Source organism: Dendrobates tinctorius, unplaced genomic scaffold, assembly GCF_039654945.1.
Source record: "Dendrobates tinctorius isolate UK_male_01 unplaced genomic scaffold, ASM3965494v1 ptg000017l, whole genome shotgun sequence".
In the NCBI taxonomy this organism is placed as follows: Eukaryota; Metazoa; Chordata; class Amphibia; order Anura; family Dendrobatidae; genus Dendrobates; species Dendrobates tinctorius.
The window spans coordinates 12,860,713-12,877,327 of NW_027361685.1; the positions used below are offsets into that span (position 1 = coordinate 12,860,713).

A 16,615-nucleotide genomic window follows, 5' to 3' on the forward strand; every position below is an offset into this window, starting at 1 on the left:
TGGTATAAATGTGGAGGTGGAACATTTTGGACCAATTATTTTTTTAAATTTGTTTCTGACAGATAGCTTGCTAGAGCATATTGTCCTACAAATTTATATGTGTCCCAATTCATCAGCCAGAATCCACGATCCTATTGTGCTAGGTCACATTTATGGAACCAACTAATGTCCTAGAAATAAAAACATTTTTAGGACTCACATTCGCTATGGGGCTTGTTAAAGAAATGAGCATTCGGTCCTATTGGTCCAACTGCCCTGTTCAAGCCACCCCTATATTTTCTGCCATTCTTCCTAGGACCCGTTATGAAATGCTCATGAGATTTTGGCACTTTAACGACACTAGTCAGTGCCTGCCCAGAAATGCCCCAGAACATGACAGACTATTCAAAATCAGACCCATCATCGAAGACTTGACAGAAAAGTTCTTAAAGCTTTACACCCCAACAGAAAACATTTCCATTGATGAGTCCCTTGTAAAATTCAAAGGAAGACTGCACCTCAAGCCATTTATTCCTTCTAAGAGGGCAAGGTTCGGAATAAAGCTCTATAAAATGTGCGAGAGTTCAACCAGATACACATCAGCTTTTCGCATTTATGAGGGGAAAGACAGCCAACTAAACCCACCAGGAGGCCCTACTTATCTGGGGACATCGGGAAAATCGTTCTGAGCCTTTTTTTACAATAAGGCTACAATCTGTATGTTGACAACTACTACACCAGCATACCTCTATTTAAAAGTCTGGCTGAACATAACATAGGGGCTTATGGGACCATTCACAAAAACCGTCAGGGGTTTCCACAATCATTGGTCAGCAAAAGGTTCCCAAAGGGGCAGTCAGGGGCTTTACACAATGGAGAGCTGCTTGCCCTTAATATTAAGGATAAAAATGATATTTTTATCCTGAGCTCGATCCACACAGATGCCGCAAGGGCCACTGCAGACCAACAGGGATCCACTACTCCAAAACCTGTGTCTGTCATTGACTACAACAAATATATGGGGTGTGGACCTTGAAGATCAGGTTCTACAGCCATACCAGGTATCAAGAAAATCATAGATCTGGTATAAAAAGTTAGTCATGTATTTGTTTCAGGTGGCCACATATAATTCTTTTGTGTTATACAAAAAAGCCGGAAATGCAGATACTTTCCTTGATTATCAGGAAAAGGTCACTGAAAATCTTGTTTTTGAAAATTTTGTCCCCGCCAATCCTGTAGAATCTGAAGATGTGAGAAGACTCACTGAGCGACATTTTATTGCACTCATCCCAGTAACTGAAACAAGAAAGAACCCCCAGAGAAGATGTCGTGTATGTTCCTAGAGAGGAATGAGGCATGATACCGCTATTATTACCCACAATGCCCATCATTGCCAGCCTTATGCCTCCATGACGGCTTTACAATCTTCCACACAGAATCACGTTTTTGAACCGTTTTGACATTCAAGCATTTGGTTTATTTAGTGACAGACACATTTGAGTAGAGCTGACTTAACAATTTCCGGGGGTAGGTGGGGGAAGGTCTCCAGAGACACGAGCTGGGCACAATATATTGGGCACCACAATGACATTTTTGCAATTTTTGCTCTAAAATTTCCACTACGTGTATCTGGAAATCATCCATGTAATGAAAATGGTCACTATATCCATAGATGAATTCCCAGAGGGGTGTCATTTCCGAAAAAGGAAATGACACCCCTCTGGGAATTGGAAATGACACCCCTCTGCGAATTCATCTATGGGTGTAGTGACCATTTACCCATCTATCTATTTTCCAATGTAAAATCTGGGTAGAAATGTACCATATTTTTCAGACGATAAGACGCACTTTTTCCCAAAAAATTTTTTGGGGAAAAGGGGGTGCGTCTTATAGTCGGAAAATACTTGCAAATGCTGCGGCGGCGCTCTGTGCTGCGTGGAAGGCTCCGCTGGCATTTTGTCAAAGCCCGGAGACCCTTGCAGTTCCATTGCTGCGATGCGGTGGTCTCTGGAAAAATGGAATGGCCGCTGTGGGCGGCGCATGTTCAGATTCAGATCTCGTCCCGAGATATCGTTGCCAAGATCTGAATCTGCAGGGGCGGACACAGACTGTAGTGGGTCCCTGTGCAATAAATTTTTCGGGCCCCCCCAACCCTTCATAGGGCAACAAAGTTATTTGTTGTTATCTAATATTGAGGCTATGCAGGGCTGGATATAATATCTGTATAGAACATAATGTAACCCCCCATAGAATATAATGCAGCCCCCCCCATATAGTATAATGCAGCCCCTCCATAGAATATATGGCAACCCCCTCATAGGATATAATGCAGCCCCTTATATAGCATAATGTAGCCCCTCCATAGAATACAATGTAGTCCTCCTCATATCATATAATGCAGCCCCCACAGAATATAATAAATATAATACAGCCCCCCTATAGAAAATAATGTAGCCCCAAATAGAATATAATACAGCCCACCTCCCCATAGAATATAATGTAGCCCCCCATATTATATAACACAGCCTCCCCTTATAGAATATAATGTAAAATGTACCCCCATGGTATATAACACAGCCGCATAGTATATAGCCCAGCACCACATGGTATATAGCCCAGCCCACCATGGTATACAGCCCACCATGGTATATAGACCATGTGACGAACAGCCCACCGCTGTTCACCAATACGTGATGAACAGTCCACCGCTGCCACCAAATTGTGACAAACGGTGGTCCCGCTGCCACCAAAACATGACGGTCAGCGGACCCTGTGTCACCACTATGTCACAATCCCACCACTGACATGGGTGTATCAGCGGACGGAGGGACGCGACACACTGCCGGCACACGGCTATCACAGGCACAGTGGGGGCTTATCTTAGTTATCCCACCACTGGCACCATGTGACAAAAATACCCAGCAAGCTAATCTCGCTCTATCAATTTATTGCAGGGGGGTATTTTGGATGCCCCACCACTACTAAAAACCTTCCAAGAACTGCGGGGATTTATGTATATCCCACTTTCTCAGTTCCACTTTGGAACTCGCAGCTCTCCGGCGCCCCCCTTACCCTCAGGTCAGTCAGGGAACTGCACCTAGGTTAATTAGTCGCCGGACGGGCTGCTTGTTGTGCACGGGCAATTAGTCTACTGCAGTGAGGGAATTATCAGTGCTGTGGCCACAGCCCCCCTTCTGCAATATAAGACCCTTCTGGACTGCCAACTAGCCTAATCAATCGCACACATCGCGCTGCCACCATCCACAGTTTACTTAATTCACAGTCTTAAATTAAGAGGGTCCGTGGCAAACCCCTTAAATTAGTAGCGATTATCTAAAGAAGGCGTATAGTTCGTTTCTTAGAGCATGGAGACAAACTGATAATTTTACGATTTATTCCCAAAATGTGGTCAGTGGTTATACAGATAAAAGTTGCTATAAAGTTGAGACACAAAATATGTACAATAGACAAGTATAAAACAAAATGGATGAAAGAAGAAAGTACACTCACATGTGGTCAGTTGGCGTTAGGCATCCCATGCGGCTGGGGGGAGGGGCACTTAACCAAACGTCGCCGCTCATCGGCACGTCTCTCTGGCACGAGGACTTAAGCTGCTCTGCCTGAGTTTTGGGGAGGGAATCCCTTATCCTTTTGGGTCTATGACCTCACGAAATGGGCGGTCTGGGAAGGTCCCACCTTCCTCTCTTCAAGTTATGATATGGCTACAAAACTTATGAGGATCATATCTTAGCGAGGGAAGCCCGCACAAACACATATATGGCATCATTGTTTGTGATTTACCGAATAGAATCCGAAAACACCAAGCATGCCATAACTAAGACCCTCTATTTGGGAGCAATCCATATTTCAGGTTTTGGAGGTCCGAGAACTACGCATGAGGCACCGTAGCGAAGCCGGGTCCACTCAGATCAAGGAAATATGACTATTATATCTCTGTCATGAGCGGAGTGCGAGCTAGGCGTCTTTTAATATTTCCTATACCTGTAAGCAGCCTCTGGTTTTAAACAAAGGACCATCTTTTCACTTAGCTAATTAACATTCCTAGCTCACAGGAAATGGACGGTTTCAGGTTTTACAGGCTGTGCACATGAAGACACTGGTGTGTGTGTGTGGGAAGAGAAGGGGGGGTTTGCAGCTACACGGCAGGCTGCAATGTCCTGATAAGCAAAGGAGAGACTTCTAGAAGTTTCTAGAAACATTCTTACAGTACATTACAGACCACCATGGTATAATACAGCCCAGCATGGTATATAGCCCCTCCAGAATGGTATAATACAGCCCAGCATGGTATAATACAGCCCAGCATGGTATATAGCCCCCCCAGCATGGTATAATACAGCCCAGCATGGTATATAGCACCCCCAGCATGGTATATAGCCACCCAGCATGGTATGATACAGCCCAGCATGGTATGTAGCCCCCCCAGCATGGTATAATACAGCCCAGCATGATATATAGCCCCCCGAGCATGGTATATAGCCCCCCCAGCATGGTATAATACAGCTCAGCATGGTATGTAGCCCCCCCAGCATGGTATAATACAGCCCAGCATGATATGTAGCCCCCCAGCATGGTATAATACAGCCCAGCATGGTATACAGCCCCCTCAGCATGGTATAATACAGCCCAACATGGTATATAGCCCCCCCCAGCATGGTATAATACAGCTCAGCATGGTATGTAGCCCCCCCAGCATGGTATAATACAGCCCAGCATGATATGTAGCCCCCCCAGCATGGTATAATACAGCCCAGCATGGTATATAGCCCCCTCAGCATGGTATAATACAGCCCAGCATGGTATATAGCCCCCCCAGCATGGTATAATACAGCCCAGCATGGTATATAGCCCCCCCAGCATGGTTTGATACAGCCCAGCATGGTATATAGCCCCCTAAGCATGGTATAATACAGCCCAGCATGGTATATAGCCCCCCCCAGCATGGTATGATACAGCCCAGCATGGTATATAGCCCCCCCAGCATGGTATAATACAGCCCAGCATGGTATATAGCCCCCCAGCATGGTATATAGCCCCCCCAGCATGGTATAATACAGCCCAGCATGGTATATGGCCCCACAGTCCAGTACTAACACTGATTTAATAAAAAAAAACAAAAAACAACACCCTCCTCCCCTTCTCCTCGTGCCTGCGTTGCTCCTGGCTCCTGTCTCCTCTCTTGCTCTGCATGGTACACAGTGAGAGCGTGATGACGTCATCGCGCCCCCGCTGAGTCAGAGGCAGAGTGGGGAATGATGGGAGAGGGAGCGTCAGCTGACGCTCTCTCCTCCAGGCTCCATCATTGCCTCCTTCAATGTGGGGATCAGGGGGGTGGAGTCGGTGCTGGGGGCACGCGGGCTCCCCTGCCTCACAGGGGCCCCTTTGCCTCCCGCAGCGCTCGCTGCTCTCCTCATTGCACTACACATGGCTAATTTGAATTTTGACATAACTAGCCATGCGGTGCTGGAGGGGCCCCCTCTCCCCCGGGGCCCCCGTGCAATGCACGGTCTGCACGGGCGGTAGGTCCGCCCCTGTTAATCTGAGCATACACCGCCCCCATCTGCCAGTTTCCCGGAGGCCACCGCATCGCAACAATAGAGCTGCAGTGGCCTCCGGCTTTGACAAAACAGCGGTAGAGCCCCCCAGACAGCACAGAGCGCCACAGCCCCAGCACAGAGCGCTGCCGTGGCCCCAGCACAGAGCGCTGCTGCCACCCCAGCACAGAGCACTACCCCCACCCCAACACAGAGCGCTGCCACCACCCCAGCACAGAGCACCCCTGCCGCCTCAGCCTGGGATGGGATTTTCCGGAGGCCACCGCACCAGCCTGGACCACCGAACAATGTCTGTGACCACTCTTGCACCTGTGCTGATCCCCCCTAGTAAGCTGAATTCGGACTGTAAGACGGACCCCCCATTTTGCACATTTTTTTCCCCTATTTTCCTTTTGAAGATTTGGGGTGCATCTTATAGTCCGAAAAATACAGCAATTATTTTTTCTTCACTGCCCAATGGTATAATTTTCTATGGAACAGCTGTGGTGTCAGTATGCTCACTGCACCACTAGAAGAATTCATTCAGGGAAGTATTTGGTAAAATGCAGTCACTTTTGGGGGCTTATGCTGTTCTGGCACCTCAGGGGCTCTGACAATGTGACATGTCACCCACAAACAATTCCAGCAAAATCTGCTCTCCAATATGGCGCTCCTTCCCTTCGGAGCTCTGACATGCGCCCAAACAGTAGTTTACCCCCCACATATGGGGTGTCAGCATACTCAGGACAAATTACACAACTAATTTTGGGGTCTAATTTTTCCTGTTACCCTTTGGAAAAAAAATGGAGGGTGAAAAGATCATTTTTTGTTGAAAAAATATGATTTTTTATTTTCACGGCTCTACGTAATTAACTTCTACAAAGTACTTGGGGGTTCAAACTGCTCACCACACATTTCCTTGGGGGGGGTCTAGTTTCCAAATTGGTGTCAGTTGTTGGTGGTCTCCGCTGGTTATGCACATCAGGGGCTCTCCAAACGCGACATGGCAACCGCTAATTATTCCAGCATATTTTACATTCAAAAAGTGAAATGGCGCTCCTTCCATTCCGAGCCCTGCCGTGCGCCCAAACAGTAGATTTCCCCCACATATGGGGTATCGGCATGCTCAGGAGAAATTGCAAAACAAAATGTATCGTCCATTTTCTCCTGTTACTCTTGCAAAAGTAAAAAAAACTTAGGTCTAAAGGAAAATTTGTGTGAAAGAAAAGTAAATGTTTATTTTTTCCTTCCACATTCCAATCATTCCTGTAAAGCACCTGAAGGGTTAATAAACTTCTTGAATGTGGTTTTGAGCTCCTTGAGGGGTGCAGTTTTTACAATGGTGTCACTTTCGGGTATTTTCTGTCATGTCCCCCAAACTCACTTCAAATGTGAGGTGGTCCCTAAAAAATGGTTTTGTAAATTTTGTTGTAAAAATGAGAAATCGCTGTTTAACTTTTAACCCTTATAACTTCCTAACAAAAAAAATTGATACAGTTGATATAGAGGCTACTGCGCAGGCGCCGCCATCGCCGGTGACATTGTGCTGGATGTAATTTTTTTCTAAGCCTCACAATAGCTACAATATTATAGGCATTATCAACAATAATATCAATGCTATTATATGCATTATGTAATAATGGGGGCAGGTCAGTGAGGGGTCAGCGACCTGTCATAAGCCAATACAGATGAATATGTAATCAGAGCACCACATAAAGCCCCGCCCACAGCCCCACCCACAGCCCCGCCCCAGAGCACGAGAATCTCATTAACTGAAAACTACAAATACAGATTACACAACAGTAAACCAGAGTTGCCCTCATTTATGGTGGAGCATTGGAGCTACTATGGATCCACTATGGAAAATAATATTGCTCCCCATTTCAGGAGAGATTGTGCAGTATCCTGAATTCCTTAGGATCAAAAACAATGTAATTGGTTGTAAGTTCTATAGAAAAGGGCTTTCAATGCCCAAAGTCATTTGCACAGTTTTGGGTGGAGGAGAATGTTGTGGTCTAGAGGCAAAATGGTGATCATGGTAATACGGCCGGACTACACCACCGATAAAGCAGCCACAGCCGGTGACTGAGAGGAATCTGTGACTTCTCTGCATTCAGTGGTTACTACTCACCTGGGTAGTCATATGTGGGAATCTCCTCTTTACACCACTCATCACCCCTCACATATGTCTCTGTAGTATTAATATGGGTCAGATCTTCACCCTGAAACAAATATTGTAAGTCACAGACAGATGGAGAAGTCCCATCTATGATCAGCTCTAATCCTGCCATCTCCACCGTTCTCATTACACAAGTATAAAACATATAATACTGGTGGATAAAAGAAGACTGAGCACAAGACCTTCACAGCCGTCTACACATCATAGGGGAGATCTCCTGACACCTTCTCTCCATCTACCTGATGATCCTGAGGAGCTCTGGGATCTTCTTGGTTACAGTCCTGTGGAAGAAGAGGACGGGGACATCTCTCTGGTGTTGTCCTCTTACTGGATAGATCTGGAGGAAACACATACAGGGACTGAATTCATTCTCTACATACAGATAATTATAGGCCGTGTGTATTTAGTCCTGTCTATTACCTGGTGATGTGAGGGGCTGGGGAACCTCCATTATGACGTTCTTGTACAGATCTCTGTGTCCTTCTAAATACTCCCACTCCTCCATGGAGAAATAGACAGCGACATCCTGACACCTTATAGGAACCTGACACATACAATGATACCGTCATCCCCCGATCCCTTCATAGTGTTACTGTATAATGTCCCAGCATTCCCAGCAGTGTCACCTCTCCAGTCAGCAGCTCAATCATCTTGTAGGTGAGTTCTAGGATCTTCTGGTCATTGATGTCCTCATGGATCAGGGGGTGAGGTGGAGGCCCCGTGATTGGGCTCAGGGGTCTTCCCCATCCCTCAGACACAGGGTCCTGACAGCGATCACTAGAGGTCTTCTTCACCACTGTGTAATCCTGGTTATGGAGAGACACATTAATAAATCTCACTCCAGACATTTCCAGAGTCCTCACCTCTCCAGTTCTGTCCACCTGTTATTCCCATAGATAAGAATGATGTAATGTGACATCATCAGAATCTCTCACCTCTCCAGTGAGACGGAAGAGGATCTCTAGGGTGAGGTGTAACATCCTCTCCGCCATCTTGTCTCTGTCCATATCCATCCTTGATGGGTAAATCAGGAAAATGTTCTTATGTAGAAGACCTTCACTGAGAGGATCCGATATTGTAGAGACCTGAATGAGAAGAAGATGATCCGATGTAACATCATAAGAATCCTGTGTAATAATACAATTACTGGAGATAATAAGGGAAACATATGAGGAGATTTATTATCTTACAGGGTTTAGTTTTCTCCCCTGACATCTACTAATAAAACCTATATATTTAGGCCACAGACAACAAGCAGTTTCCTCCTCGGAGTCGGCAGCTGAACACGTTCCTCATAGACTCATCAGCGTCACCATCAATTCCCATCAGAGTGAAGGAACATCGCTCCTCTATTCAGCTCTATGGGTCCAGGATGAAATCCACTGCGGCCCCTGCAAGAAAAGAGCGAAGTCTGGTGAGACCCCCGAGGCCGGAGATTTCTACAGCTGCTCTGTGCGCACAGGACCTGTGATGAGGTCACAGGAGGGGAGGAGTCAGGGGTCACATGATCAGGGGCCTCAGTGTGTGCAGGACTCTGCTGTGCTGGTTGTCATGGTGCTGGATGAGGGGAAGTTTATGTGTGCGGCCAGGAGTTTACAGGGTGGATGTAGCAGAGCTGTGAGTGTACAGGATGTACAGAGCAGGCTCGTGTGTGTACGAGGTGTACGGAGCGGAGCTGCGTGTGTACAAGGTGTACGGAGCGGAACCGTGTGTGTATGAGGTGTACGGAGCGGAGCCGTGTGTGTACGAGGTGTACGGAGCAGAGCCGCGTGTGTACGAGGTGTACGGAGCGGAGCCGAGTGTGTACGAGGTGTACGGAGCGGAGCCGCGTGTGTACGAGGTGTACGGAGCGGAGCCGAGTGTGTACAAGGTGTACGGAGCGGAGCCGAGTGTGTACAAGGTGTACGGAGCGGAGCCGTGTGTGTACGAGGTGTACGGAGCGGAGCCGCGTGTGTACGAGGTGTACGGAGCGGAGCCGCGTGTGTACGAGGTGTACGGAGCGGAGCCGTGTGTATGAGGTGTACGGAGCGGAGCCGAGTGTGTACGAGGTGTACGGAGCGGAGCCGTGTTTGTGTGGACACCTCTGTGTACGCTGTATACACCCGTATATCCCCAGCTTCGGTAACAGACCCCTCTCTATGCTGTATACACCCGTATACCCCCAGCTTCGGTCACAGACCCCTCTGTGTACACTGTATACACCCGTATACCCCCAGCTTCGGTCACAGACTCCTCTGTGTATGCTTTATACATCTGTATACCCCAAGCTTCGTTCGCAGACCCCTCTGTGTATGCTGTATACACCCGTATACCCCCAGCTTTGGATGCAGACCCCTATGTACACTGTATACACCCGTATACCCCCAGCTTCGGTCACAGACCCTGCATCTCTCACACTGTAGAACTGACGCCGGACTCACACGGTAAAACTGCAGTCGTCGGTCTCTCATCTCTCGCACTTATACTGATAACATAAGATGGAGTCAGACGAACCCTCCTACAAAACGTGAGAACAAAGTCATTACTACAGGACTGTGTGAGAAAGGGATTTATTCTACAAGAAACGCTGGGGCCACAAATGAGAATAACATAATGTCGTTCATCTTCTCTTTCACCATAGATATTGACAGTGAGGGCGACTTCCACTTTGCCGCAATGTGGATTTAGTGGCCATACATAAGTAGTTTACTAGCTTCTGAAAGCTTTCTGGAAGCCGGGAAGGCCTGGTTCCCAGTAAAAGGGTAGAAGGTTCCAGATCAACCGGTCCACCATACATCTGTGCTATCAGACACTTCACCTTCTCCCAAAGCTCAGAAACCACCGTACAAGACCACCAAATATGTCTCATGTCACCAGATATTCCACAGCCCCCAAAACAGTCTCCCGAGATTTTAGGAAAAATGCTGTGAGTTTTTTCCTGTACATAATAGACTCTGTGCAATAGTTTTAAGGAGGTCTCCACAAGGGAAGTCTGGTGACTACCTCTTGATAGGGTGTCACAGCTACGATACCATTCATCAATTGACTGTTCAAACCCCAAATCCTCCTCCCATTGTAACATATACTTCAATTTTTTTATCATATTGTGGAGAATTTATAGCATAGTAGATCAATGAGTAGAGGCGTAGCTAGGGTTTTGGTTAAGGGGGGCGAAACTTCTGAGTGAGCCCCCAACCAGGTAACCTTGATTACAGCTCGGTGACGCACAGTAATAGTGGAGGAGAACCTCAGCAGAGGACCGCGCTGTTGCTGAATATAATTTCTAAATAAAGACCAATATTGATATTACCGCCATATAGTGAGTGGTAGATACCCGTCCTACACAACATACCGTATAAGAGATCACAGCACAGCTACAGATGGTGACTTACAGCTGACGTTCTTTCTGATGGAATCGTTCACTTTTCCATCTGGCCCAGACCAACATGACAACTTCTTCCAGCCAGGACTCGTCTGCAGAGATTACAACAAAGATTCATTTCATGTCTCATGTTTTCAGCACTGTCACCAATGGGACTACTCCCTACCTGCACAAACTCCTTACCCTGCTGATACCCCAATGCTGAGCCGCTGCTGCTGTATGTGTCCCTTTAACTGTACCTGCTGTGTGGCTCTCTGTGCCCTCTAATTTCTAAAGCAACTCTCAAAAACAGTGCCCATATTTTGTCTCCTAGAAAGTAAGAGCGCCATCTGTGCCCCTTTGACAGTCACAGTTACCTGAGTTCCCTATAACAATAAGTGCCCACTTTACATTTAATAATGTCATGAGTCTCCCCCCTGTACAGCTCTCCTATACACTGTATGATGCTCCCCTATACACTGTATGATGCTCCCCTATACACAGTATGATGCTCCCCTATACACAGTATGATGCTCCCCTATACACTGTATGATGCTCCCCTATACACAGTATGATGCTCCCCTGTACACAGTATGATGCTCCCCTATACACTGTATGATGCTCCCCTATACACAGTATGATGCTCCCCTATACACAGTATGATGCTCCCCTATACACTGCATGTTGCTCCCCTATACACAGTATGATGCTCCCCTATACACAGTATGATGCTCCCCTATACACAGTATGATGCTCCCCTATACACTGTATGATGCTCCCCTATACACAGTATGATGCTCCCCTATACACTGTATGATGCTCCCCTATACACTGTATGATGCTCCCCTATACGCTGTATGATGCTCCCCTATACACTGTATGATGCTCCCCTATACACAGTATGATGCTCCCCTATACACTGTATGATGCTCTTATACACAGTATGATGCTCCCCTATACACAGTATGATGCTCCCCTATACACAGTATGATGCTCCCCTATACACAGTATGATGCTCCCCTATACACTGTATGATGCTCCCCTATACACTGTATGATGCTCTTATACACAGTATGATGCTCCCCTATACACAGTATGATGCTCCCCTATACACAGTATGATGCTCCCCTATACACAGTATGATGCTCCCCTATACACTGTATGATGCTCCCCTATACACAGTATGATGCTCCCCTATACACTGTATGATGCTCCCCTATACACAGTATGATGCTCCCCTATACACAGTATGATGCTCCCCTATACACAGTATGATGCTCCCCTATACACAGTATGATGCTCCCCTATACACTGCATGATGCTCCCCTATACACAGTATGATGCTCCCCTATACACAGTATGATGCTCCCCTATACACTGTAGAATGCTCCCCTATACACTGTATGATGCTCTTATACACAGTATGATGCTCCCCTATACACAGTATGATGCTCCCCTATACACAGTATGATGCTCCCCTATACACTGTATGATGCTCCCCTATACACAGTATGATGCTCCCCTATACACAGTATGATGCTCCCCTATACACAGTATGATGCTCCCCTATACACTGTATGATGCTCCCCTATACACTGTATGATGCTCCCCTATACACAGTATGATGCTTCCCTATACACAGTATGATGCTCCCCTATACACAGTATGATGCTCCCCTATACACTGTAGGATGCTCCCCTATACACTGTATGATGCTCTTATACAAAGTATGATGCTCCCCTATACACAGTATGATGCTCCCCTATACACAGTATGATGCTCCCCTATACACAGTATGATGCTCCCCTATACACAGTATGATGCTCCCCTATACACAGTATGATGCTCCCCTATACACTGTATGATGCTCCCCTATACACAGTATGATGCTCCCCTATACACAGTATGATGCTCCCCTATACACAGTATGATGCTCCCCTATACACTGTATGATGCTCCCCTATACACTGTATGATGCTCCCCTATACACAGTATGATGCTTCCCTATACACAGTATGATGCTCCCCTATACACAGTATGATGCTCCCCTATACACAGTATGATGCTCCCCTATACACTGTATGATGCTCCCCTATACACAGTATGATGCTCCCCTATACACTGTATGATGCTCCCCTACACACTGTATGATGCTCCCCTATACACAGTATGATGCTCCCCTATACACAGTATGATGCTCCCCTATACACTGTATGATGCTCCCCTATACACAGTATGATGCTCCCCTATACACAGTATGATGCTCCCCTATACACTGTATGATGCTCCCCTATACACAGTATGATGCTCCCCTATACACAGTATGATGCTCCCCTATACACTGTATGATGCTCCCCTATACACAGTATGATGCTCCCCTATACACAGTATGATGCTCCCCTATACACTGTATGATGCTCCCCTATACACAGTATGATGCCCCCCTATACACAGTATGATGCTCCCCTATACACAGTATGATGCTCCCCTATACACTGTATGATGCTCCCCTATACACAGTATGATGCTCCCCTATACACAGTATGATGCTCCCCTATACACTGTATGATGCTCCCCTATACACAGTATGATGCTCTCTTATACACTGTATGATGCTCCCCTATACACAGTATGATGCTCCCCTATACACAGTATGATGCTCCCCTATACACTGTATGATGCTCCCCTATACACAGTATGATGCTCCCCTATACACTGTATGATGCTCCCCTATACACTGTATGATGCTCCCCTATACACAGTATGATGCTCCCCTATACACAGTATGATGCTCCCCTATACACAGTATGATGCTCCCCTATACACTGTATGATGCTCCCCTATACACAGTATGATGCTCCCCTATACACTGTATGATGCTCCCCTATACACAGTATGATGCTGCCCTATACACAGTATGATGCTGCCCTATACACAGTATGATGCTCTCTTATACACTGTATGATGCTCCCCTATACACAGTATGATGCTCCCCTATACACAGTATGATGCTCCCCTATACACTGTATGATGCTCCCCTATACACTGTATGATGCTCCCCTATACACTGTATGATGCTCCCCTATACACAGTATGATGCTCCCCTATACACAGTATGATGCTCCCCTATACACTGTATGATGCTCCCCTATACACAGTATGATGCTCCCCTATACACTGTATGATGCTCCCCTATACACAGTATGATGCTGCCCTATACACAGTATGATGCTCCCCTATACACTGTATGATGCTCCCCTATACACAGTATGATGCCCCCTATACACTGTGTGATGCTCCCCTATACACAGTATGATGCTCCCCTATACACAGTATGATGCTCCCCTATACACAGTATGATGCTCCCTTATACACAGTATGATGCTCCCCTATACACAGTATGATGCTCCCCTATACACAGTATGATGCTCCCCTATACACTGTATGATGCTCCCCTATACACAGTATGATGCTCCCCTATACACAGTATGATGCTCCCCTATACACAGTATGATGCTCCCCTATACACTGTATGATGCTCCCCTATACACTGTATGATGCTCCCCTATACACAGTATGATGCTCCCCTATACACTGTATGATGCTCCCATATACACTGTATGATGCTCCCCTATACACTGTATGATGCTCTCCTATACACTGTATGATGCTCTCCTATACACTGTATGATGCTCCCCTATACACAGTATGATGCTCCCCTATACACTGTATGATGCTCCCCTATACACAGTATGATGCTCCCCTATACACAGTATGATGCCCCCCTATACACTGTATGATGCTCCCCTATACACTGTATGATGCTCTCCTATACACAGTATGATGCTCCCCTATACACTGTATGATGCTCCCCTATACACTGTATGATGCTCCCCTATACACTGTATGATGCTCCCCTATACACAGTATGATGCTCCCCTATACACAGTATGATGCTCCCCTATACACTGTATGATGCTCTCCTATACACAGTATGATGCTCCCCTATACACAGTATGATGCTCCCCTATACACAGTATGATGCTCCCCTATACACTGTATGATGCTCCCCTATACACAGTATGATGCCCCCCTATACACAGTATGATGCTCCCCTATACACAGTATGATGCTCCCCTATACACTGTATGATGCTCCCCTATACACAGTATGATGCTCCCCTATACACAGTATGATGCTCCCCTATACACTGTATGATGCTCCCCTATACACAGTATGATGCTCTCTTATACACTGTATGATGCTCCCCTATACACAGTATGATGCTCCCCTATACACAGTATGATGCTCCCCTATACACTGTATGATGCTCCCCTATACACAGTATGATGCTCCCCTATACACTGTATGATGCTCCCCTATACACTGTATGATGCTCCCCTATACACTGTATGATGCTCCCCTATACACAGTATGATGCTCCCCTATACACAGTATGATGCTCCCCTATACACTGTATGATGCTCCCCTATACACAGTATGATGCCCCCTATACACTGTGTGATGCTCCCCTATACACAGTATGATGCTCCCCTATACACAGTATGATGCTCCCCTATACACAGTATGATGCTCCCTTATACACAGTATGATGCTCCCCTATACACAGTATGATGCTCCCCTATACACAGTATGATGCTCCCCTATACACTGTATGATGCTCCCCTATACACAGTATGATGCTCCCCTATACACAGTATGATGCTCCCCTATGCACAGTATGATGCTCCCCTATGCACTGTATGATGCTCCCCTATACACTGTATGATGCTCCCCTATACACAGTATGATGCTCCCCTATACACTGTATGATGCTCCCATATACACTGTATGATGCTCCCCTATACACAGTATGATGCTCCCCTATACACTGTATGATGCTCTCCTATACACTGTATGATGCTCTCCTATACACTGTATGATGCTCCCCTATACACAGTATGATGCTCCCCTATACACTGTATGATGCTCCCCTATACACAGTATGATGCTCCCCTATACACAGTATGATGCCCCCCTATACACTGTATGATGCTCCCCTATACACTGTATGATGCTCTCCTATACACAGTATGATGCTCCCCTATACACTGTATGATGCTCCCCTATACACTGTATGATGCTCCCCTATACACTGTATGATGCTCCCCTATACACTGTATGATGCTCCCCTATACACAATATGATGCTCCCCTATACACTGCATGATGCTCCCCTATACACAGTATGATGCTCCCCTATACACAGTATGATGCTCCCCTATACACTGTATGATGCTCCCCTATACACAGTATGATGCTCCCCTATACACAGTATGATGCTCCCCTATACACAGTATGATGCTCCCCTATACACTGCATGATGCTCCCCTATACACAGTATGATGCTCCCCTATACACAGTATGATGCTCCCCTATACACAGTATGATGCCCCCCTATACACTGTGTGATGCTCCCCTATACACAGTATGATGCTCCCCTATACACTGTATGATGCTCCCCTATACACAGTATGATGCTCCCCTATACACTGTATGATGC

At 46.4% G+C, this 16,615-nt stretch overlaps 2 protein-coding genes across 2 annotated transcripts in view; one reads left to right on the plus strand and one right to left on the minus strand.

Annotated features, from left to right (window-relative positions):
- Positions 1-16,615, plus strand: part of LOC141082292 (uncharacterized) — a 987,535-nt gene that overhangs the window by 443,398 nt on the left and 527,522 nt on the right. The window lies entirely within an intron of this gene.
- Positions 1-16,615, minus strand: part of LOC141082347 (uncharacterized) — a 58,475-nt gene that overhangs the window by 40,325 nt on the left and 1,535 nt on the right. The window contains exons 2-5 of the mRNA XM_073566293.1: positions 8,340-8,519; positions 8,134-8,257; positions 7,953-8,050; positions 7,666-7,756 (exon numbers count right to left, since the gene is read on the minus strand). Coding sequence (XP_073422394.1) covers positions 7,666-7,756; positions 7,953-8,050; positions 8,134-8,257; positions 8,340-8,519 — 493 coding nt within the window. The remainder of the gene's footprint in view (positions 1-7,665; positions 7,757-7,952; positions 8,051-8,133; positions 8,258-8,339; positions 8,520-16,615) is intronic.